The sequence below is a fragment of the Rhamphochromis sp. 'chilingali' genome (assembly GCF_963969265.1).
Source record: "Rhamphochromis sp. 'chilingali' genome assembly, chromosome: 18".
Lineage (NCBI taxonomy): Eukaryota > Metazoa > Chordata > Actinopteri > Cichliformes > Cichlidae > Rhamphochromis > Rhamphochromis sp. 'chilingali'.
In genome coordinates, this window is record NC_137945.1 from 32,601,524 (window position 1) to 32,625,680 (window position 24,157).

The 24,157-nt window shown below is 44.6% G+C and overlaps 1 protein-coding gene across 6 annotated transcripts in view; it reads left to right on the plus strand.

The window, feature by feature from the left end:
- The window catches only part of sspo (SCO-spondin), a 107,418-nt gene that overhangs the window by 20,943 nt on the left and 62,318 nt on the right, over positions 1–24,157 (plus strand). For all 6 annotated transcript variants that reach the window (XM_080864836.1, XM_080864840.1, XM_080864837.1 and 3 more), the window contains exons 20-52: positions 325–419; positions 509–765; positions 1,212–1,346; positions 1,611–1,813; positions 1,895–2,022; positions 3,954–4,063; positions 4,149–4,298; positions 5,768–5,861; positions 5,942–6,151; positions 6,635–6,840; positions 7,027–7,141; positions 7,297–7,418; positions 8,277–8,441; positions 9,141–9,374; positions 9,481–9,603; positions 9,803–9,897; positions 11,322–11,553; positions 12,024–12,176; positions 12,827–12,964; positions 13,082–13,264; positions 13,350–13,500; positions 14,293–14,452; positions 14,802–14,850; positions 21,194–21,298; positions 22,101–22,228; positions 22,347–22,467; positions 22,550–22,677; positions 22,749–22,890; positions 22,970–23,140; positions 23,235–23,406; positions 23,497–23,560; positions 23,672–23,693; positions 23,998–24,118. In XM_080864836.1, coding sequence (XP_080720962.1) covers positions 325–419; positions 509–765; positions 1,212–1,346; positions 1,611–1,813; positions 1,895–2,022; positions 3,954–4,063; positions 4,149–4,298; positions 5,768–5,861; positions 5,942–6,151; positions 6,635–6,840; positions 7,027–7,141; positions 7,297–7,418; positions 8,277–8,441; positions 9,141–9,374; positions 9,481–9,603; positions 9,803–9,897; positions 11,322–11,553; positions 12,024–12,176; positions 12,827–12,964; positions 13,082–13,264; positions 13,350–13,500; positions 14,293–14,452; positions 14,802–14,850; positions 21,194–21,298; positions 22,101–22,228; positions 22,347–22,467; positions 22,550–22,677; positions 22,749–22,890; positions 22,970–23,140; positions 23,235–23,406; positions 23,497–23,560; positions 23,672–23,693; positions 23,998–24,118 — 4,682 coding nt within the window. The remainder of the gene's footprint in view (positions 1–324; positions 420–508; positions 766–1,211; positions 1,347–1,610; positions 1,814–1,894; positions 2,023–3,953; positions 4,064–4,148; positions 4,299–5,767; positions 5,862–5,941; positions 6,152–6,634; positions 6,841–7,026; positions 7,142–7,296; positions 7,419–8,276; positions 8,442–9,140; positions 9,375–9,480; positions 9,604–9,802; positions 9,898–11,321; positions 11,554–12,023; positions 12,177–12,826; positions 12,965–13,081; positions 13,265–13,349; positions 13,501–14,292; positions 14,453–14,801; positions 14,851–21,193; positions 21,299–22,100; positions 22,229–22,346; positions 22,468–22,549; positions 22,678–22,748; positions 22,891–22,969; positions 23,141–23,234; positions 23,407–23,496; positions 23,561–23,671; positions 23,694–23,997; positions 24,119–24,157) is intronic.

Below are 24,157 nucleotides of genomic sequence, written 5' to 3' on the forward strand. Positions count from 1 at the left end.
CTGTTCCAGTCATATCCTCCCGAGGCCCTGCCTATTAATGCATGTCCTCTGTAGTGGACACACTACTTTTTATTCAACATCTGTAGGGTGCTATCATGGCTTATTTCAAACAGCTGGTGAACAGAGGAGCTTCACTAAGGGCCAATATTAGATAGATAAGGATTATTTTCAACGTCAATCGTGCAAAAAATCATGAATCCCTTAATGTCAGCTCCAAATTAAATTCCATGGTGTTTTGTGAGTTTAGAGACAAACAACACAACGAGAGCTGTAGTCTTTGATCATGACCGACATTTTCGTACTTTACATCTTCTTTTCCTTCAGGGCGACCGCTGTGTTCTGCCAGATGAATGTCCATGTCACCACAATGGTCGACTTTATTACAGCAATGACACCATCACTAAGGACTGCAACACATGGTAATGTATGAGCTGAGTGCATCAAAATTCTTTAAGATATATTAATTATAAACGTATTCTTTTTACAACGGTATCATTTTTCCCTGCAGTGTGTGCAATGAGCGTCGCTGGCACTGTGGCCGCTCTGCCTGTGCTGGTGTATGTGTGGCAACGGGGGACCCACACTATGTGACGTTCGACGGTCGTTGCTACTCTTTCCTGGGTGACTGCCAGTACGTGTTAGCCAGGGAGACCAGCGGCTTATTCAGCGTCACGGCGGAGAACGTGCCGTGTGGAAGCACGGGAGTCACCTGCACAAAATCAGTCACCCTCAGTCTGGGAAACACGGTCATACATCTTCTAAGAGGTAGAGGGCTCAATGGTGCTGCTAAATGAGAGTTTATATCCAGCAAACATGGCCCCTTGGAACCCATGTGAGAGCAGAATACTGCTTTAGAAAAAGCCCCCTATTCACAAGAGGTCACCACATAGTTGATATGTCAGATTTTTACACCACATACCCAACTACTACACTCAAACTAGAGACCTTCTGATTCATACTCAAACATGTAAATCATTGCACGGGTAAGCTACTTGCCCTCAAAGGCAAAACCCCGAACGTCCCATCAAACAAGTTCGTCTGTGATCTTGAGTTTAACTTAACTTTTACTGAAGTTTTGAATCACTTGTGTGTTCTTAGGTGCTGTTTTTATCAGACATGACTCACAAATGTGTCCTATTTCTCTTTTGGCAAAGTGATTGTACTATGTGAGGAAAGTGAGGGTCTAATTGCTAAACTGTCTGTGACATTAGGTAATGCTGTGACAGTAAATGGGATGCCAGTTAGCCTACCAAAGTCTTACAGTGGCAGTGGCCTGACTTTGGAAAAAGTTGGCCTGTTTGTGTCCCTCTCGTCACGTCTTGGAGTCACTTTGCTGTGGGATGGAGGTAAGACGCACACATATAAACTAAATATAAAAGATCCTTTGCAGAAAATACACAGAAAAACATTGAAATACTTAAAGTGACACGCATTTGCTCCTTTAAAGTAGGGATTTAAGTTCATCCCTACTGGCCGTTAGAGCGATTGCAGCCTGTCAAAATGATCAGTATTTACAACAACATTAGTATATGTAGTTGCCATAGTGTCTGTGCCTTGCTTAAAAACTCTGTCCCATAATTGCTGCTTGCAACTTGCATTTCTTCTTCCAGGTATGCGTGTGTACGTGCGTTTGGCGGCCCATCTTCGTGGTCGGGTCGGGGGCCTGTGTGGTAACTTTGATGGGGACACAGAGAACGACTTCACAACACGGCAGGGAATTGTGGAATCGACAGCCGAGCTGTTTGGAAACTCTTGGAAGGTCAGCCCATCCTGCCCTGACGTGGCAGACCAGGACCTCCGGGACCCCTGCGCTGTAAGTTCACATTCACACACACACAGAGGGATTTTTGGTTTTAGTCTGCGTTACACTAAGTTCTGACACTGTCTTCTTCAGCTGAACCCCCACAGAGTGACATGGGCCAGGAAAAAATGTGCTGTGCTGACTCAGGGACTCTTCTCAAGGTGCCACCCTGAGGTGCCCTTTCAGCAGTATTATGACTGGTGTGTCTTTGATGCTTGTGGGTGAGTGGCAGCGCTAATCTATGCAAGACATATTAAACCTAAAAAAATATATACCGTATTTTTTGGACCATAAGGCGCACAGGATTATACGGAGCATTAAGTGAAACAAAACAGTCAGATAAGTCAAACTTTACTTAACTCATTCTTCTTGCTTCCTCCACTTTCCTACCATTGATTCATCCATCCCATCCATCCATTCGCTTCCGCTTATCCTTTTTCAGGGTCGCGGGGGGCGCTGGAGCCTATCCCAGCTGTCATAGGGCGAGAGGCGGGGTACACCCTGGACAGGTCGCCAGTCTGTCGCAGGGCCAACATACAGGGACAGACAACCATTCGCACTCACTTTCATTCGCACATTCACACCTAGTGACAATTTGGGTTATCCAATTAACCTATCCCCACTAAGTGCATGTCTTTGGACGGTGGGAGGAAGCCGGAGTACCCGGAGGGAACCCACGCAAACACGGGGAGAACATGCAAGCTCCACACAGAAAGACCCCGGCCTGATGGTGGAATTGAACTCAGGACCTTCTTGCTGTGCGGCAACAGTGCTAACCACCGTGCTGCCATTGATTCATTAATGTTGAATTCTCTGCAGCTGCTCTGTTTCCACGTTGTTGCAGTACATTAATGACTAACCTCGTATTGTGGATGGATTATCTCAGTTGTTCTCCTGACTGAAGTTTGGTCCGTTTACAGCATCCTGCCTTGGGATTGCATTTGTCCCTAACCATCGGGAACCCTCACGTTAACTTTTATCGAGTGGAAAAATGTTAGCCTTCATCCTCCAGCTTCACTGTGTTTATGTTATGCTAACATAGCTGTGTTGCTAGCAATCACGTAGCACATCATTATATACCAGCTAGCCCAACTTCAGTAACCCTACAAACGTCACTGCTGTTTAGTTTTCTGTCTTCATTTATGCTGGAAGTGATAGCAGAGCTGTACGTTTGAATGTTTTCAGAAATCTCAGTCAGAACATGCTATATCATGCTTAGGTGGAAACTAGTGAGCTAACCTCCTGCTAACTTCTAACTCTGTTAAATGTAATAAATCCTGTTTTCATGGATGCCTGGATGTTAAACTTAATTGTTACACCTGGTAAAGCAGCAACACTGATCATTTTATTAAAGATGAAAGAATTTAGACAGTTTGTAACTCTCAGTGATGCTGCAGTGATTGTTTGACTTTGGGACCTGAAGACGACGGAGTTTAGGACCCAGATTACTCCGTGAGGCTCCTGACTGTGGCAGCCGTAATGCTCCAACCATCCATCAAGCGGTGCGGCTTCATAGCTACCAAAGTCATACTAAAACATTTTTTGACAAATTTTTGAGCGCCGTGAGGCACATAAAATCGGTTCGAGGTCAGTAAGCACAGCCAGAATTCATGCATCAGTATTATAAGGCGCACTGCAGATTTTTGAGAAAATTAAAGGATTTTAAGTGTGCCTTATAGTGCGGAAAATACAGTTGTATCTAGCATATTTATAATGCTGCAAAGTTAGTGGGTTAATCTATTTTGCACTTTATCATCAGCTTTATCTGCTGTCTGAAGTATCTAGTTTCACTTTACAGATTTGTTTGAGTAAAACGGTCCGTACCCTTTTGCAGTTTAGCAAACAATCCCTGTTTTTATGAGCATAAACTGAAATCTGATTAAACTGAGGCAAGAACAATGACTGTTTATGATATCAATTATCATTTGGTGAAAGAAAATTTTACTTGACCAAGAAAAATGCAATCTTCAGTCACTGGGTTTTAGTTTAAAAAAAAACTGTCCGCTGTTACAAAAATGATTACAGGACTGCCACCAGCAAAGCATGCTGCTTATACAGCAGTTAGTAAGGAAAAATGTAACCAAGTCATTCTAAAACTGTGTATTTGGAGTAACAGTTTAAAGGTAGCTTTGTTGTTTGTCACGTGTTTTAGCTGTGACTCAGGTGGAGACTGTGAGTGTCTCTGTACAGCCATCGCTACCTACGCCGAAGAGTGTAACCGGCGAGGGGTCTACATCCACTGGCGGTCCCAGGAGCTCTGTCGTACGTTGCCATCCTGCACACACGCCCATACCTGAGCTAATGTCCGGGGCACACTTTCTCTAACTTTAACTTCATCTTTCTGTAGCTCTGCAGTGTGACAACGGGCTGGTTTATGATCCCTGTGGTCCAGCTTGCTCGCGTTCATGTCCAACCATTCAGCAAAGTCCACATTCCAGCTGCGGTGCTGTTTCCTGTGTGGAGGGCTGCTTCTGTCCTGCAGGCACTGTCCGACATGGTGAGACAGACTCTGCTCTGTCCATAGCTGTGATGTATAAAACTGAACATTACAGTTGACTCTGTATTGGTATTTTAATGTGACAAAGCAGAACTTGAAGCCACATGTCAGAAGAATGAGAGGAATGGGTGCTGAACGCCTAATACAACATGCATATGTGTGGGAAGTTAAACTAGGGCGATTTGCTTCTTTAGTTTAGAACTTACAGCCTTATACTACATGCAGAACAAAAACAAACTAGAAACTGAGTGATGTGCACATTCACACACACTGCACAGCAGCAGTAACTTCACTGACGTGCCAGTTTTCAGGACTGGTGCAGGAAGAGGACCCAAACGTGGGGCTCTGAGACAAACAAGAGACACAAAGGCTGAAGGCAAATGTTAAAAATCCAAAATATTCTCCTTCAGGGCAAAAACACAGGAAACAGAAGGTGAGCAAAGCATAAGAATGACAAGCAGTATAAACAGGCTAGAGGCAAGCACAGACAGGAACACAGGTATAGAAAACAGACACTCCAACAAACACTGAGGTTTGAAATAGGACAGGTCACCAGAGAAAGAGAGACACGTGGGTGTCAGGTAACAACACATGAAAGTAAAACTAAGACTAAAAGGTGCAAGACACAAATGACTGTCAAAATAAAACAGGAACTAAGTAATCTAAATAACGTTAAGCCCTAACTGCATTAACGCGGCGAATCTTGGTAAGCGAGTTAACGCGGATCGCCCCGTGCGTGGGGCTGCACGGCGTCAACGCGTTAGCGTGGTTAGCTCGTTAGCGCTGTGCTGCGTTAATGTGGTTATAGCGTTAACGTCATTGTAACGAGATTAATGCTGACAGCACTAGAAGTAACCTAAACAGGTAATGCCTAAAGCAGAGACAAAGACTCGACGAGATTAAAGAAACATGAGGGAGGCGGAAAAGTATAAGATACCAAAAGACTCACAGCAGGAAGGAGTTTATAATCACTTAGTAACTACTTACAACATCACAAGTGAAGAAACTGACAACCAATAAGCAAAACCAATAACTACGGAATCAAAATACTAAATAAATACAGAATGTAAATAATCAAATGGGAACGTAGTAGCGAATACTTAATAAGGATTTATTCAAAACGCAGGAGTACAACACCAAGCAGTCAGGAGGTGCTAGAAAATGCAGTGGCTTCTTTTTCTGCACAGCCAATGGGATTATTTACATATTCCAGGTTTATCATCACTGCTGAAATATTAATGCCGTGATCTGACTTGTTTCAGTGTCATGCTGACAGAAACACGTGTAAAAACTGCTCTTACACTGAGTACTATTTTTGCTTCTTCACCAAACCAGAGTATTTGAAACCAGCTGCGTCGCACCACTAAAATTAAGTAGCTGCAACTGTTTTGGATGTCTTTTTTCAGTCTAACCCACAACGACCCACTGCCGTCTTTACGTTCTTTGTCTGTATGCTTTTTATGAAACAGGCGACAGCTGTGTAGCTCCCAGCCAGTGTCCGTGTGAGTGGGATGGCTCCTTGTTTCCAGCTGGAGCTGCTGTCACTCAACACTGCCAGAACTGGTCAGTCTTTCTGAACATTTATAAATGTGTATTCTTTGTTTTTGTCTGTCCATAAAAACCTTTTGCCTTTGTGTGTTCAGCTCCTGTGAGGAGGGTGTTTGGAAGTGTGATGGTGTGGCTTGCCCTCCTCCCTCCCCTCCCTGTCTGGAGTCAGAGTTTACCTGTGCTGGGGGACGCTGCATCCCCACCCAGTGGGTGTGTGACAATGAAGACGACTGTGGTGACGGTTCAGATGAGATCTGTCCATCCACCTGCTCCCCGGACCATTTCCACTGTACCAGCACACCGAGGCGAGTCCAAATTAACTTTATTAAAAGGATTAATTTCCTGTGCGTTGCAGTATGAAGGCTCAAACATGTCTGTTGTTGTGTAAAGTTTTACCAGAGCTTGAACCCCTTTAGCCTCCAGTTCTCCATGTGCCAGGCAGAAGACATTTATTTTTGTTTTCATGATTTATTCATTTTGAATGCTAACTGCTGTGGGGTAGCTTACACCCTCTAAATAACAACATTTTACATACATATGACCAAACTGCACTGCTGACTGTTCTCCAATTTACTCCAAAGCACATTTTTATCTTACTGTGAGACACACTCTCAGACACTTCATCCAATCACACTGAGCAAAGCCGTTTATGCTAGCAGTAGCTGATTTGTATGTCATCACACTGCGCTAACATGTCCTGGTCAGGTTTATGTTATGTTGAAAGAATCAGTCTTTCTTTGCCACAAAATCACTGGAGAGAATTAAGTAAATGAACCCCAACCCTGCAGTGGACCATGTTTGAACCTGGCTCTGCGTTGTGATGGCCACCCAGACTGTGCTGACCAATCAGATGAGGACTTCTGTGGACCTGCCACCCCTGTGCCCCTATGCCCACCTGGGGAATTTCAGTGTGCAAATGGAAAGTGTCTGCCAGCCAGCCGTGTTTGCGATGGATGGCTGGACTGTGGCTTTGCTGATGGATCTGATGAGCAAGGTAAACTATCAAAAAACCTTTTCTTCAAGGAATGCGCTCTATCAGAAACTTGCCTCAGCAGCATACTGTAAAAATGAATTTCCATGAAGTCTTCGTGAAGCACTGTGTCCTGTTCGCAAATTTCTTTGTACATTTAATGACAGCAATAACTGTGAATTGTAATGAACTTTACTTTTCTCGGCCCAGACTGTGGTGTGGTTTGTGATGAAGGGGAGTTCCTGTGTGCGGGGGGACGATGTATTCTGTACCTCCATCGATGCGATGGCCACGATGACTGTGGGGACCTCAGTGATGAGAGAGGGTGTGTATTATGAAGTTTGATGCTCTGCACTGGTCTAGTTGTTTTAGTCTGTTTTACAAAGACCATATAAGATGGTTAGTAGAAGATTTTGTTTTCTTTTTGTGTTTACTACGACCATTCATCTGCACGAACATTTCACATGACTGTCTTTGTAGCTGTGTGTGCGCACCAGGAGAGTTTCAGTGTCGAGGAGACCAGTGCGTTCCCGCCGACAGAGTGTGTGATGGAACCAAAGACTGTCCCTCTGGAAGCGATGAGGCTGTTTGTCCAAGTAAAGGTACAAAAAACCCCAGAGTAATATAATAACCATCGATCCATCCATCTATCCATGCATCCATTCATCTGGCCATTCATCCATCCATCTATCCATGCATCAATTCATCCATCCATCTGGCCATTCATCCATCCATCTATCCATGCATCAATTCATCCATCCATCTGGCCATTCATCCATCCATCCATCCATCCATCCATCCATCCATCTATCCATGCATCAATTCATCCATCCATCTGGCCATTCATCCATCCATCCATCCATCCATCCATCCATCCATCCATCCATTCATCCATTCATCCATCTATCCATGCATCCATTCATCTGGCCATTCATCCATCCATCTATCCATGCATCAATTCATCCATCCATCTGGCCATTCATCCATCCATCTATCCATGCATCAATTCATCCATCCATCTGGCCATTCATCCATCCATCCATCCATCCATCCATCCATCCATTCATCCATCCATCCATCCATCCATCCATCCATTCATCCGTCCCTCCATCCATCCACCCATCCATCCATCCATTCATCCATCCATTCCTCCATCCATCCATCCATTCATCCATCCCTCCATCTATCCACCCATCCATCCATCCATCCATCCATCCATCCATTCATCCATTCATCCATCCATCCATTCATCCATTCATCTATCCATCCATTCATTCATCCATCCACCCATCCATCCATCCATCCATCCATTCTCTTCCTCTTATCCTTGCAGGGTCGTGGGGGAGTCTATCCCAGCTGTCTTAGCCCCACTAACTAATATAATAACTACTAACAGTTAAATACATTTTCTCATACACACTCCCGATTACACAGTTTAAGCAGTTCTGTGTTTGTGGCAGTGACCTGTGCTCCGGACCAGTTTGCCTGTGGTGATGGTACATGTGTTGCCATCACTAAGCTGTGTGATGGAGCTACTGACTGTTCAGGAAGAGAGGACGAGAACAGAACCAACTGCTTCACCAGTACCACAACACCATCACTCCTGCCTGTCACACCAACGTCTGGTAATGTCATTTAAAGGTTATGGAAAAATGTTTCTAGTACATAAACACCTAGTCAGAGGTTATTCTTAGACATTTCTACCATTGTTATATGTTTTTCTTCTTTTTGCTTTTTTGCCTAATTCTCAGTTTTGTGTATTTGATAAGACGATCTACTCCCCAAGGTGTTACCATTTCATTTTGCTTTGACGCTGCTGTGCTGGGACATTTCTCAGAAAAAGCCCTGCGTTACACATAACTCATTATTTTTTTTAAAAGTAATGCAGTATGGTACTTATTACTCAGTGAAGAAAGTGATTCGTTAAACCACTTGTTACATTATTTTCTCGTTACAATGTAAACAACCTTAGACGCACTGTCAAATAATTACCAGAAAAAGAAAAAAATACATTTGTTTAATGTTTTTTTTCTATCCAGTTAAAAGATGATCCTAAAGATGATGCTAAAGTGACCATAGATATGAGGCAGGTGAAGTGCTTAACGTGTACAGAACAGAGTACAGCACGAATGTGTGGTCAGATGTACGTCTCAAGTTTTGCGAGGGGTCAGTAAGACTAGGAGAGTGCGCTATAAAGCCAGCCCATTCCATCCTTTGTGGTTCTTTTGGAATATGTTTTGCCATTCTATTCAGGACCTGTTAAATATATATTATTTATACACATGTCATATATATAATGTCTCTGATACCTTTTGGTTCTGCAGCTTGCAGGTCTTATGAGTTCAGCTGTGCCACTGTTGGGCAGTGTGTGCCTCAGGCCTGGCGCTGCGATGGAGAAACAGATTGTATGGATGGCAGTGATGAGCAGCAATGTGGCGCCCCGTGTGGCTCCGGCCAGGTGCCTTGTGTCAGTGGGGACCAGTGCGTGGAATACCAGCAGCTCTGTGATGGGACCCCACATTGCAGGGATACGTCAGATGAGAGTATCGACAACTGTGGTATGTTAATGTATATACTGTCTATGTTCTAAGCATCAAGAATAAAACCCTAGAGTCAATATGATCAGGCCAAAAAGAGCAGTTTGTCCTACCATCTGTCTACTAGGCTCTACCCGGATACCTCCCTGTTTAGGCAGCTTCCCATGTGACAACCGCACCTGTGTGAACATGTCACAGGTCTGCAATGGTGTCCCAGACTGTCCACGGGGCGAAGATGAGTTGGTGTGTGGTGAGTTCTCATTAGATAAAGAGAAGACAGGTAAGCCTAGAGTGAGACAAGGAGTGACCATGATGACGCTATGATACAGTCACGGCCAGGCTTTCATTAAAAGATGTCATCAGGACTAAAAAGGACACAAGTTTGATTGTATTAACTCCCCTGTTCTCTTGTATGATCATTAATATATTTGACATCTTGTTCTGTTAAGATAAAACTGTCTCACCAGCACTTCCTGGCAGCAACACCACTGTCACCTGCTCTGAGTTCACCTGTATGGATGGAACCTGTGTGCCTTTTAACGTGGTAAGCTAAACTCCGCCCCAACACGCCATCTATATTTTGCAGAAATGATCAAGTACATGAAGATAATCTTTTGTTGCTTTCCTGCTGGTTTGGATAGAAGACAAAAATCTGATACAGCAGTATAAGTTATTTGCATTTTTTAAATGACCAGCATCTGTTTCAAATACACATTTTTACATTTATATTTGAATTAGCTCTTTCTAGTTTTTTCTGTCTCATCTCTTTATCTGCCTCTTCCACCACAACACTCTCCCCTTCATCTCCATTTCATCCTATTCCTCTTTACCTCAAGCCTAAGAATTCCTACGTTATAAGCTAACGCTATGCTAGCTAATATTAGACTATAGTGTCCTAAAAGTCTGTAGTTTTTAAGTACATCCAAAATTTTAATATGAGTTTTACTGCATTCTCACATCACATATGGGTTTACTTGCTAAGTGTGAGTTGCCCACTTTGAAGATTCACTTGCAATTAAGTTTTGGTAACAGCGGAGAATAGCAGCTAACAGGAGCTAACAGCAGCTAACAGGCAAAAACAGCAGCTAATAGCAGCTAACAGGAGCTAACAGCAGCTAATAGCAGCTAACAGGCAAAAACAGCAGCATGTTCTGGCCCCAGCAGAAAATTACAGATTACCATTGCTCATCAATCACAAATGAGCTACTTTGGCTCGTCGACAATGTAAAGGGTAATACACAGAGACGTATCAATGTCAAAGTGTAATAAAGATCAGGTAAATACCGTAGCAGCGACTAGTGTCCGTGGTTCAAGTACCTACTAAGTTTGTAAGCAATCTTGACATAGAACACAAGCATTCAAACTTTTGTAGGCCTTCAGATCTCATCTAGTATAATTTGAGGGGTTGTTGATAACACAGTGATATAAACCATGTGGCGTGAAGTCAGGGAGAGTCCCAGGGCAACACTTCACAGAATCAGTAAACACACTTGGACTTCAGCCCTCCCATGCTCACTTCTTCACAGAAGCCAGATGCTTGTCATGAAAGTATTTTACTTCCTCTGAGGGAGAATATACAAGTGTTTGTTTACTCATAGTCGTTTATCTTATCTACATAATATTTAGTAGGTTTTTCACTCACTTGAAGTGTCATGTTGCCTACAACATGTAATGTGTTTACTTAACGATGTGTGGCTGAACAGGCAACGAAGGGATAGAAGTCCTTGTTTTACACCAGAAAGTTGGGAGAAGTTTCAGTTGCGTTACTACTGAGGTTCTACTTTATTTTCTATTGCATGGCTGCATCATTCAGTCTTGGAATCTGAGGTTATTTGCAGGCCCACATATGAAAGTACACTGCATCTGTTTTTCTCCGTTAATTATACTAAAACTAAGTCAGTTATGTTTTCAAGGAAGGAAGAAAGAAAACGAAAAGTTTCATGTACAGTGAGCCTGCTCTGTTTTTAGGTGTGTAATGGTGTTCCAGACTGCCCAGACTCCTCATTAGGGTCGCTCGGAGACCCCACAGATGAGCAGGGCTGTAAAACCTGGAGCTCCTGGGGCCCTTGGAGTCCTTGCAGCACCACCTGTGGGACGGGCTTCATGAGCCGGGAGAGATCATGCCCTCCAGGGGACCCGCTGCACCACTGCCGGGGTCAGGACATCCAGAGGCAGGAGTGTTTCAATACCACCTGTCCTGGTAAGGACATACACAGAAACTGTAACACACACGTTTGGGAATGCTTTCAGGAAACGTGAGATTCCTATAATTTTGGAACAAGAGGGTTTATTTTTCATAGAAGGCTGGAGGAAAAACTGACGACAAAAATAGAAGCATAAAGGAAAGTCACAGACGCACACATGTCAAAAAGTCTGACTTGTCTTCTGTTCTGGTTCAGCGACTAACCGGAAGGTTGGTGGTTCGATCCCAGGCTCCTCCGCTCTGCATGTCAAATATCCTTGGGCAAGATGCTCTCCGATGCATCCATCAGAGTGTGAATGTGTATGAATGTTAGATAGTAAGCACTTAACAACTTAGAAAACATGCTTGTGTGAATGGGTGTGATTGGGTGAATGAATTAGTTGTATAAAGTGCTTTGAGTGCTCAGATAGAGTAGAAAAACGCTATATAAGAACCGGTCCATTTACCATTCACCATCTTCTCTACAGTTGATGGTCGATGGCTGCCGTGGGGGAGCTGGTCAAACTGTTCCAGTGGTTGTGGTGGAGTTCAGGTCAGAAACAGAGCATGCACACCTCCTCTCTATGGAGGACAGGACTGTTCCCAGCTCCCAGGACCATCTAATCTGTCCATGGAGACCAGTAAGCAGTTTGTAAAGATGAATGTTTTATTGAGCAAAAGTCAAGTATTTTGTTTACGATGGTTTTATTACTTATTATAAAAGTAATTACTGCCCAGAGATGGCTTGTGCTCTCAGAGAGCTTCGCAAACATGTAAAATGTAAAATTTAAAATCAATATTTTTGGAACTCCAAAAATCCCGTATATAAATATGAATAAATATTCCAAGTATAAAAAACGTAGATCTTCTCGAGTGTTGATGGAAGTTGTTTTTATTGCTGATGATGGTGGTTGCTTTATATCCAAATCTGGGCTATTTAAACCAGAAAGGAAGTAATCAGAGTCCAGACTTTCACAATAAGACTCATGGTCAGCTCAGACTTATAAATACTTAAATGCCATGAACTGGTAGTAAATGAGGGAAAGCTAAGGACAATAAGAGATAAATTGGTAAAAAGGAAAGAAAAACGGTACCACGTCCAGTTCTAAAATGAGGAGATTTCCTGTATTCATTTTTGTCTTTCCCTTTTTTTATACCAGGGTGTTTACCCTCGTTACTTTAACCTGCATAACGAAACAGATAACATACGAGAATTTTCGACACTTTTCATTTAGTTACACAGCTTTTCTTACAGTAGGACTTCCTGCTCTGTCTCTGTGCCTCACTGTAGAACCATGTCTGAATGATGGATGTGACAACACCAGCTGTCCCACAGGCTTGGTTAGACACAGCTGTGCTCCCTGCCCACTGTCCTGTGCCCACATCAGCAGTGAGTCCACCTGTGATCCCAGCGCACCCTGCTTCTCAGGTCGGTGCATCCCAGGACACGTGTGGAATGTCCTGTGTGATAAATAAAATGTGGCTTCTTCACCAGTTTAGATTTCAGTCACAAGCTTTTTTCGCTCTAACGTATCAATACTTTCAGGATGCTGGTGCCCAGAGGGGCAGGTGATGAGCCACACACAGCAGTGTGTGTCACCAGAGGAGTGTGTGTGTGAGGTGGCGGGTGTGCGCTACTGGCCGGGCCAGCAGATCAAAGTGGACTGTGAGGTTTGTGTGTGCGAGACAGGAAGGCCACAGAGGTGTCAGCCCAACTCTGACTGCTCCAGTGAGTCGCTGTAGTCAAATCCACAGCTGACGCGTACACACAGACTGCTGTGAAGTCTGAGGAATCTGTTTTGTCACACTTGTAGTTCACTGTGGATGGTCATCATGGTCTGAGTGGGGAGAGTGCTTGGGGCCGTGTGGTGTGCAGAGCGTTCAGTGGTCCTTCCGCAGCCCAAACAACCCCCCCAAACATGGAGATGGTAGGACGTGCAGAGGAATTTACAGGAAGGCTCGCCGGTAAGTCTCCTCCTGCTTTCATTGGTTAGAAACTGTGTACTTTTTCAAGACTTTCAGCACTCGGACCTTTTCCAAACATGGTCACTCTCCATGGGATTGCAATCGTCTGACGTGCGCCTCTGTGAGAATTCATCATTCTTCAACGTGAGCTCAGCAGATGTGCTATCAAGCATTATAAATATTTTGATGAAGAGGTTTTGAACTGCACTAATCACCACTTAATGCCCAAAAAGTAGTCAAAAAATGTATTTAGTTTACTAGACTGCGTGTGTAGCTCATGAGGTCATCCACCAATCAGCTAGATACATGTAACCTTTTCAAAGTTCAAAAAACGGGCGTCAAGGATGAAAGTCCAGTGTTTGCTTTTCTGTCCGGTGTGCTCACTTCTTAGTGTTGGCAGAGTGCAGCAATCCACCAGCTGTTCATGATTATGTCCAAGTAAGAAAAGATGATTAATGTGGGAATAATGTGTCAGTTACTCTGTAATGTGCTGCCACATTGGAACAGGTGCAGGTCGTGAGCGTTATAAAAGTAGCAGCTAAAATATTGTGCACCCTGATCCAAGAATGGAAATGTCTCCCTATATATGGGAATCCAACCGTGTGCCAAGCATTTCTCCCCTGCTGTGAGGAAGTATTTTCTATCAGCTCTGGCTTTGAGGTTAAAAACATGATCGAATCATGATGTCCATCCACCAACGTCTCTGCTGGGTTTCTTTGAAAGAAAATGTCTGTCTTTGTGTCTGTATTACAATCCCACTGTCGGCGTGTGTGTCTGTGTGTGTGCGTGCAGGTGTCAGACAACCCCCTGTGAGGAGTGTGAGTATCACGGTCAGTCCCACACAGTGGGCGACAGATGGCGGTCAGACCAGTGTCAGCTATGCCGCTGTCTTCCCAACCTCACAGTGCAGTGCTCCCCCTACTGTCCATACGCTGCCACTGGCTGCCCTCAGGTGAGAGGATGTGTGTGGCTGTTGTTCATTTTTGTTGGCAAAAGCTACTAAAAATATTTCCACATTAGTCTTATTGTTATGTTTTAAATGTTGTTCACCTGTCGCCACTTTAGTGTCGTCTACAGACTTTACTGATTAGTGTAACCAATGTTCTTCTTAAGTTTGTGTCCATGTTTTGTGGAACTATAATGGACATTGGCACATTTGTGTATGTGACTGTGTGTAAATGTGTGTTTGTATCTTATTCCATGGAAACACTTGTAGTCATTTCCTGCCTCTGCAACCTTTTCTTGCCTCCACGTAGCTGTGCGTCGTGGCAACTCGAGATGAATGCTTTTTGTTTGTGCAGGGCCAAAGTCTGGTGCCTGGAGAGGGAGACAGGTGTTGCTACTGCCAAGGTAAAATCTGAACAGTTGTTCTCCTGTTTACGCTGATTAAGTTCTTTCCACTTTAATGGTGGTTGAACTTAAACACGAGGAACTGCCCTCCATACTCACTAATGTAGCATCCAAATGTCAGATGACGTAGGGACTAATAATGATAAATGTTAGACGCCGTAATCTCACTTGTGGTGTTTGGAGAGAGAGCATTATTTTTATTTCTTTTTATTAGAAAAAAAACGTCACTCCTGACACGATCGACAGCACAGAAATGTTGTAAAAATGATTTTTAAAGATCTGTTTAAGAAACGTGACGAAGACGGTGCAGCAGTTTATGAGTCAGAAAATCATCCCACAGATTTTATTTTTTAATTTATATGGAGTTAAAAAGTGAACGAGTGCTCTGTGCAGAATCAACCAATTTGTTAGTTTATAGTGTTGCATTCTGGTGTTAAGGTTCGTTCGAGTTAGGGAAGAGAAGAAAGCAAGCCCAAGTCGAAGTAGGTGTCAAAAATAGTGATCTTTATTACACACTTTGTGCACTGAGTGTGGGAAAAGACAATTTGCAATCGAATCTTCTCGTCAACTGAAGCATCAGTCTCCTTATATTGCCTTTATGACATCACAGTTGGATCTTTACTGGAAATGATCTCAAATGATAACCATTCCCCGCCTATCCCAAAGTTTTCCCTTATATAGACATCAACTGCTACTCTTAAAAGAAAAACAAGTGTGTATTACATTGTGCATTTTGTGAAAGTGTATTTATCAGAAAAACTGTCCTCAGATGACCCTCCTATTATTACTAAGTGTGTAGGTGAACGTGCGTGTGTGTTACATAAGTGCGTGCATGTAGTTACAGGCCGGCGTACGTGCAGAACCACACGCAGGCCTGCCAGGCCCAACAGGACTGGTGGGTCTAAATGGTGTGACTGCTCTAACGTGCAACAACTTTATATAAACAGTCAGTGTGCATTAATATTTGCTCAAAGTAACACAGATGTAATTAAAAGATTATACTGTCAACAGATTCAACAATGGTAAATGATTAATCAATGATAACTGATTGTAAGAATACAAAATAAAATATCTCCTGATCACACTCCTCCTCTTTGGCCTTTTGAAAAAAGGCCAACATTTAGAGATATTGTGTCACTCCTCCGTCCAGGCGGCTTCTCGCAACGGCATCATATGTTCCGGACCAGCTGACCCAGCTGAACCAGAAGCTATGGCCCTGCTCACCAGATTACCCAACACCTGCCTCACCAGAGGAATGAGACAACACCCGATCAGCAACAAACCTAGGAAAACTAGAAGAGAAAACATGGCAGACATAAACAATCCCTTGTATTGCCCAAAAACAGATGTGAACCAGTCTCCCAGCCTCGAGTTCACGCCTGATTGCTCATGCATGGTTCTAGATAACGCTTTCAAATTCTCCAACGCCCGCGTGACCGTTCCGTCCGGAGCTGTATTGTTGGGAATAAAGGTGCAACATAAATCTCCGAACATCGCGCAAACGCCTCCCTTCTCGGCCAATAACATGTCCAGCGCCATGCGATTTTGGATTCCCATTAACGACGTCGGACCTAATTGTTCTGCAAGACCTTCCACCGCGTCCCTGGTGAGATTAGAGAGTCTCAACACATTATAATGAACATAATTAATGCGATCAACATTTTTATTTGGAGTCACCCACAGAAACACACTTTCAAACCCGGCCGCTATCTGATCAACTAACTTATACTCATCTGGAACTCCTCGGGGAACTCCTATTGAGTCTATCCAGGTTGGCGAGTCCCGTCTTGGATCATACTTGTGGATAGCTCCTGTGGCTCTCCTCCGTCTGGCTGTAGACACATCCGCACCTTGCTGTGGAACTGTCTCTAGCCTACTGCCTATGAGCATCAACGGTGCAGCTAGGCGCACCAGAGCACACGTTCCCACACTCCCCAAGGGAACTTGCACCACAAGGGTGTACTCCCCACAATAATAATATAGCCCACCTCTCGCCCAGGTGCCTATAATTGTGCTTGGGTCACTTACATCATTGGTAGTCCTACCTGTGATTGTCCTCTGGCACCAGCTTGGATTAATCCTTCCTAGCCTAAATCTCACTCTGTCTGTAGAAAACTCAAAACATGTATAATTATCTCGTTTTGGTGTGAATGAACCTGGTTGTGTGCGTTTATCAATTGGCGGATATAAACCTGACAAAGTGGTGCAGTTACCTGTGTCCACCGCCTCTCTAGTTAATCTCAACATGCAATTATATCCCCACTCATCCTCTGGATACAGAGGAGCGGGTTCAGTAAACAAATGTGGTCGAGCGGTAGCACAAGCAACACAATCAACCACTTTCTGCTCCTTAGCATTTTGAGCCACCCAATCTAACCAAAGATTCCTATCTCCAAAACCTGTGGCACGCTCTATCAACTCCTGAGGTTTTAACCTAGTATAATCAGTGGCAACAAACCATTTTTGTTCTGGATCCTTGTAAGTAACTGTCTCTACGGGATCTGTTTGCACCGTGAGATTCAGTGCTGAGTCATTTCCCAGCGGTTTAGACCTGGGATTAAATAAATTCACCCGAATTAACCCGAATGGATCTGTCCCTACTTTATCTACCCCTACTACTAAATAAAACGCACCTCCATCAAACCCAGGTTCAGGGAGTTCACTCCATGGTCCTAGGGAAAGAGTAATAGGGTTATTTGTAACAGAATAATCTCTCTGAATAGCTATTCCTTCAAGGGCCGGTGGCACCGTTGGCTGCCATCCTACCCCTGTCCACGCGACCACATCCTGCCAAGAACACCACTGATCCGTTACGTAAGTGTGGATGTCACTATCCCATGATGGGCCCCACACCGACTTAGGGTAACACATCATTGGATGATAACAAACCCACACATTATATGTTCTCCAGCTATTCCCGTCACCCGAGCATTTAATTACCTCACACAAATCGAATGTGAACGCTGTTGTGGATCCATTAACATACCCAAACTCGACTCCGCCACTGGCTTTGAGACACCCATCATCCCCACCTGAACCAACCGCACGCTTGACTTTTTTCGACGATTTGATCTGTTCGGGCTCTGGAGCAGATAGACCTCTGTGTCTGGGCAATTCACCTGTCTGCCAAAAAACAAAGAAACACGTTATAACACTTATTAACCCCAACACCCCCGTTATTCTCCAATTTTCCCACATTTTCATGATGACTGTTCCCAGGCTCATTTACTTTTACTCTATACTAAAAAGATAAAGTTACAAAAAGAAGAGTATAAGGTTATGAGTATAAAAATATGCAAGTAACATACAAAACTATTACGATTCCTTCAAACTATCAAATACTTTAGACTAGAGCCCTAGCCTATTTAAGAGCCTGTAATGGATTCCTCCTTGGCGCGTGACGCTCCTCTTCTTTCTTCGCCTCACTCAGGTTAGACTACTGAGGAGGACCGTGGCACAGGTGGAACGAGTATTATTCTGGCTCTATGTTCCCCCCTGCGTCAATTGGGTGGAAGCTAGCTCCAGCAAACTCTCGTCCGCGACTGCACACTGAGACCAATGGAACCAGGTCTCCCCTTTCCCCTTTAGACGGACAGCACTGGTGGTTCGGGCAATTACTTCGAAAGGTCCGGTCCACCTCGGGTCTCTCCACTTTCGCTTAATGACCTTCAGCCACACCGCCTTGGCATCGGGGATGGACCTGTCCTCCGCTTTCACCCCTTCTCCAACCTGTTGTGTGAAACTAGACACAAGAGCTTTTAATTCTTTCCAACATTCAATATGTTTTCTGTTACTTTTTACACTTTCTTCCGCCGGAACTGTTGTCCAAGGACCTGGAAACTGTCGTCCTGTCAACAGCTCATATGGTGTGAAACCTGTGGATTGATTAACACAACATCTTATTATCATCAATGCAACTGGCAGGGCCGCTACCCAATTTAGCCCCGTGTGAGCTGAAATCTTAGCAATTTTATTCTTCAGATTTAGATTCATTCTTTCTACCTTTCCCTGCGACTGGGGGTGATATACCGTGCCAAATCTATGTTGTAACCCCAGCTTCTGTTCTACCTCTGCCAAATCTTTGTTTTTGAAATGAGTCCCATTGTCGGACCTAATCCGCTTAGGGAAACCATGCCGGGGGATGTAATGATTGATTAAACACTTAATCACACTTTTTGCATCCTCCCTCTTGGTAGGCCATGCCTCAGGCCAACCCGTCAAAGCATCTACACTTACCAGTAGATATCGAACTCCTCCTGGACCTGGATCAATCATGTCAGTGAAGTCAATGACAATCTCTTCACCTGGTCTTTCTGGAATGGGGAACTTACCTGCCTCTGGTTTAATCACTGGCTTCGGATTGTGCTTCCCACAGATCAGACACGTCCTAGCCTTTTCCTTGATCATATCCTTCAAAAAGGGATGCCACCAATGGCACAGATGTCTCCCCATCTGGGCGACACCTACATGTCCAAGGCCGTGCGCTTCGGCAATCTTCTGTTTTGCCAAGTTGGCTGTCAACACTGGTCGACCGTCAGGTCCTCGCCAGAGACCTCCTTCTTCCCAGGCTCCTCGACTCTTCCAGATCCCCTTCTCTTCTGGGGCAGCCTCCCCTTGGGCCTTCCTGGCCTCCTCTAGCATGTTAACTCCTGATTCTTCTTCCACCGTTATTTGTACCATCTGTCGTGATGCTTTATAACCCGCTGCCTCCTTTGCAGCTCGATCGGCTTCCTGATTTCCTCTGGCCATCAGGCCGGTCCCTGAGGAGTGGCCTTTGCATTTTATGATGCTCACCTCCTCTGGATCTCCCAAGGCCTGCTCAAGTTCCTCCATTTCCTTTTTGTGGCAGATTGGTGCATTATCTGCTGTCCTGAATCCTGCTCTTCTCCATTGGGCCAGCTCCACATGAGCCGCTCCAAAAGCATAAGCTGAGTCCGTGTAAATGTTGACTCTTTTTCCTTTTGCAAGTCTCAAAGCTCGACTTAGAGCAATGACTTCTGCTCTTTGGGCTGACTGCTGCCCTTCAAGTCTTCCAGCCTCCTTCACTTCAAATGCAGCCCCTTTTCTGCAAACTACCGCGTAGCCTGCTTTTAATCCTTCATCATCCCTGTAGCAGCATCCATCAGTGAACCAATCTTCAGCTCCTGTCAGAGGTTCTGCTTTCAAGTCTTCTCTTATCTTCTCGTCCACTTCAGCTCTCTTTGCGCAGTCATGAGGTTCTCCTCCTGACTCCATTAAATCTGCCATGTTTATTCCTTCATGTGTGAAGGTCAAGTTAGGAGCGTCTAAAACTCTACACACTCTCTGTTGTGTAAGAGGTGTCATGGTGAAGGCTTGTGAGTTAACATATGCCACCACACTGTGGGTGGTCAGCACCTTCAACGGATGGTCCCTCACTATATGTGCTGTCTTTTGTATAATTTTTGACACCCCAATGGCATGCTGAGTGCATCTCGGGTGCCTTGTCTCTAATGAATTCAGCCTGATGCTGACATACATAAGTACATCTCTTCCTCCCCCTTTTTTCTGAAACAACACCCCATTAGCTATCCCGTGTGTTTCAGAAACATCAAGATAGAAGGGTTGTTCATAATTAGGGATAGCAAGATCAGCTGATCTGGATAAGTCCTGTTTTAATGCAATAAATGCCGACTCAGTGGCCGATGTCCATGGCAGTTCAGCCTTAAGATTTCTGACACCTGCCGTTTTTACCAAATCCCTCAACAGGGCTGTTTTGCCTGCATAATTTGGAATGAAGTGCCGGCTGTATCCTGTTAACCCCAAGAATGAGAGCAACTCCTTAACCGTACGCGGTCTTGGATGTGTCAAAATCTGATCACGATGAGTGTTTAGCAGACCCACTGATTTGTGAGCAATGACACGGCCCAGAAATGTTACTTCTGGTCGGACCAACTGCAACTTTTCTTTACTGACCTTGAAACCGCACTCAGCGAGTCTCTTCAGTATGGTAAGTGAAGCTGCCGTGCATGCCGAAGCAGACGGAGCTGCAATGAGCAAATCATCAACATATTGCACTAGTGAACACCCCTCTGGGAGATGGCAGCAAACTGATTGTAAGAATACAAAATAAAATATCTCCTGATCACACTGGGTAAGTGCTATAATTGGACTGGTAACAAATAATGGCCATGCATTACTTAAAAAAATGACATTAAGATGAAGTTGGGACCCTTGTAGAAACATCATCTGCTGAATGGACCTGTAAGTGAACATCTGGCCAGCAATAAAATTGCATTACTTAGACGACTGTCTCTTGTTTATGGTAGACAATCTTGTGTTAATGAATATTCTCTTACCACTGTTTGTATTCTACACCTGCTAGGTGAAAATGACACAATACTTACAACAACTGGTCCTGTCACTGTGACCTCCAAGCCAGCACAGGTCACTACACCCCTGATTCCCACATACCCTCTTCCTCCTGGAGGTAGGTGCCTTCCTCTACCTGTTGTTAGATATTTAAAGGTTGATCCTGAGACGATCCAGGAGAGCCAGTTTACTTTTATTAATGTTGCTCAGAAATGGTCTGCAGTTCACCCAGAGGCTCAGCTGAGGGCACCCATGAGACATTTACACCTCTTAGAAGACAAACATGTTCGCTTTTGCAAACTCAGTACCAACAGTATGTGTGACCTGAAATAAAAATGAAACGTTTAAGCCGACAGATTTTTCCCATGTTACTGCTTTGGAGTCAGAAGCAATTGATGCTAAGTTATCAGCTAAAGCTACACTGGTTAGCAAGCAGACACATACCTTTGTAACGAGCCTCAGTCAACAAAACTGGAGCACTTCCCTACATAAGATGCCTTTATAAGTTAAAAGTATCAGTATCATTATTGGTATCGCTGTTTTTCTGTATTGCATCCATACCAAATCTGCAGTATGGCACTGCTCTAGCAGCCATCGCCTGCCTCTAACCCTGACAGTACTTAAATAGCATTTATCCCCCACAGCACAGGTGTTATGAAGAGGAAAACTAAGCGCTTTGTTGAATCACACCAGAAACAGGTGTCTGCTTCTGCATGATCACTGCTGCTATCACTCATGTCATTGGCTCAACTGTATAGAAATATATTGCTACACAGTTGTAACCCATGAACTTTAATGGAAACTATAAGCTTACATTGTTATACCTGGACAATCTCACGAACAAGTCGGTGAAGTCTTTATAATCTGAGGTGCATCTGTTTTAAATCATGCAAACTTTGTTTATCCTTGTTCCTGTTTAGAGGAATGCTGGTCTCCCCTGGGTGTCCAGTCTCTTCCTGCCTCAAGTTTCAGTGCCTCTTCACAGCAGGCCGGTCACCCCCCTGATGCAGCTCGTCTGCATGCGTGGGACCCTCACAGTGACCTCCAGGTACTCCACACATAATCAGACCCCTGAGCATGTCCACCATCATCCTCTTTTTTCCTTAGACTTCTCATAAATGACAAATGATGCTATTTAGCTATTTATCTTAAAATTCTTCCTGCAGGGCTGGAGTCCAGAACCAGAGGAGTATAAGGACCTACCACAGCGGAGGCCTGACAGCTACACCGGCAACACACAGAGTCCCTACATACAGATAGACCTGCTAAAGCCATACAACATCACTGGTAAACAGGCACACAGTTTACATGCAGTACATGCTGCTTCAGTGTTTTGTGCACTTAGTTTCGTCTCTGTGCTATCCTACAGGTGTGTTGACCCAGGGTGGAGGTGTGTTTGGCACATTTGTGTCCAGCTTCTTCCTCCAGTTCAGCCGGGATGGAAATCAGTGGTACACTCACAAGGAGCTGGTCACTGATGCCCCACCCAGACCCAAGGTGCAGCAGCAAACCAAAGCGCTTTACTTTAAAGGCTTTATTATTTTTCTTAGTGATTGTTCTCCTCCCAGGTTTTTCTCGGTAATCACGATGATCGAGGAGTGACGGAGAGCAGACTGGACAGGATCGTGTCGGCTCAGTTTGTCCGCCTCTTGCCCCATGACTTCCAGAATGGCATCTATCTTCGCCTTGAGATCATGGGCTGTGGCGATGGTTGGTGGAAAGGATGCTGGTCTTACATACTGGGTTTGTGTGTGTGATTCTAAAATGCAGGCTTTACTTTCATCACCAGGTTCTCGCTGGTTAACATCACCCAGTCCTCCCTCACCAGTCTCCCCAGCAGGTGGCTGCAGAGAGAAAGAGTTCCAATGTGAGAACGGTCGCTGCGTGCCAGCAGGTCCTCTGGGCGTAGTCTGCGATGGCGTCAATGATTGCGGGGACAGTTCGGACGAGACCCACTGTGGTGAGCTGTCCACACCACAGCTCATAGTTTGCTCTTTAATATTTTAGAATAAACATAGACATTCTTACTGAGCACAACTACTCACTGTGTGCAGGTACGCAGCCTTCCACTACAGCCACCAGTCCACGTAGCTGCCCTGCTGGTCAGTTCTCCTGCCCCCCACCAGGGGGCTGCATTGAGGCATGGAAGCGTTGTGATGGAAATCCCCACTGTCCCAGAGGAGAGGATGAAAGTGGATGCCACCCTCATGACAACATTACCGCCCAGTAAGACACGAGGACGCGGATCTTTTTTGTTTAACGTAGAAGCATTGCAGTTGTTTTTAATTCCTCTTCAATACGATCACTACTGTGCAGGCCGTACACACCCCCGCCTGCCCCGCTGAGGACTCCATCTATGGCTGCTGTCACACATCCTGCTGTAAGCCAGTGCATTCATTTAAGTCCCATTATTTGCATTTGGATTTGAGATGTTAAAATACGTACAGCATGAACAGAAACAGTGCTTCATACTCTGATCTTGTCTCTGCAGGACGGTGGCCCGGGATATCACGGTGAGGTTTGTTTTCAGCTGTGTGATTGTTTTTCTTCATTTCTTATGAAGGCTGAATGACTGTAAGGATCATCATATATCACTGTGGCGAGGCGGGGCCTGCGATGCTGCTGCAGGTGAGATAGAGGCACCTGCACAGCATCTGCAATCACGCCTCGGCACTGTAAAAGGCTGCGCTGTTGTCATTGGTTGTTGTTGGTATGTGAGCTGCAGCCGAGGTGTTTAAGTGTACAGCAACCATTAATAAAGATGCTGCAAAGCATGCAAACATCACTGGGTCTGTCGTGGTTTTATCACAATCACAGGTATCTGCTCCTCTCCGCTTGGACTGGAGGATGGGAGAATCCATTACGGTCAGCTCACCTCGTCCTCCCATCGGGAGAACAACCCTGCCGATGCCGGGCGGCTGAATATAGTCCCAAACATGTGAGACGCTTGTCAAGCCTGAAACAGATCAAACTTCTG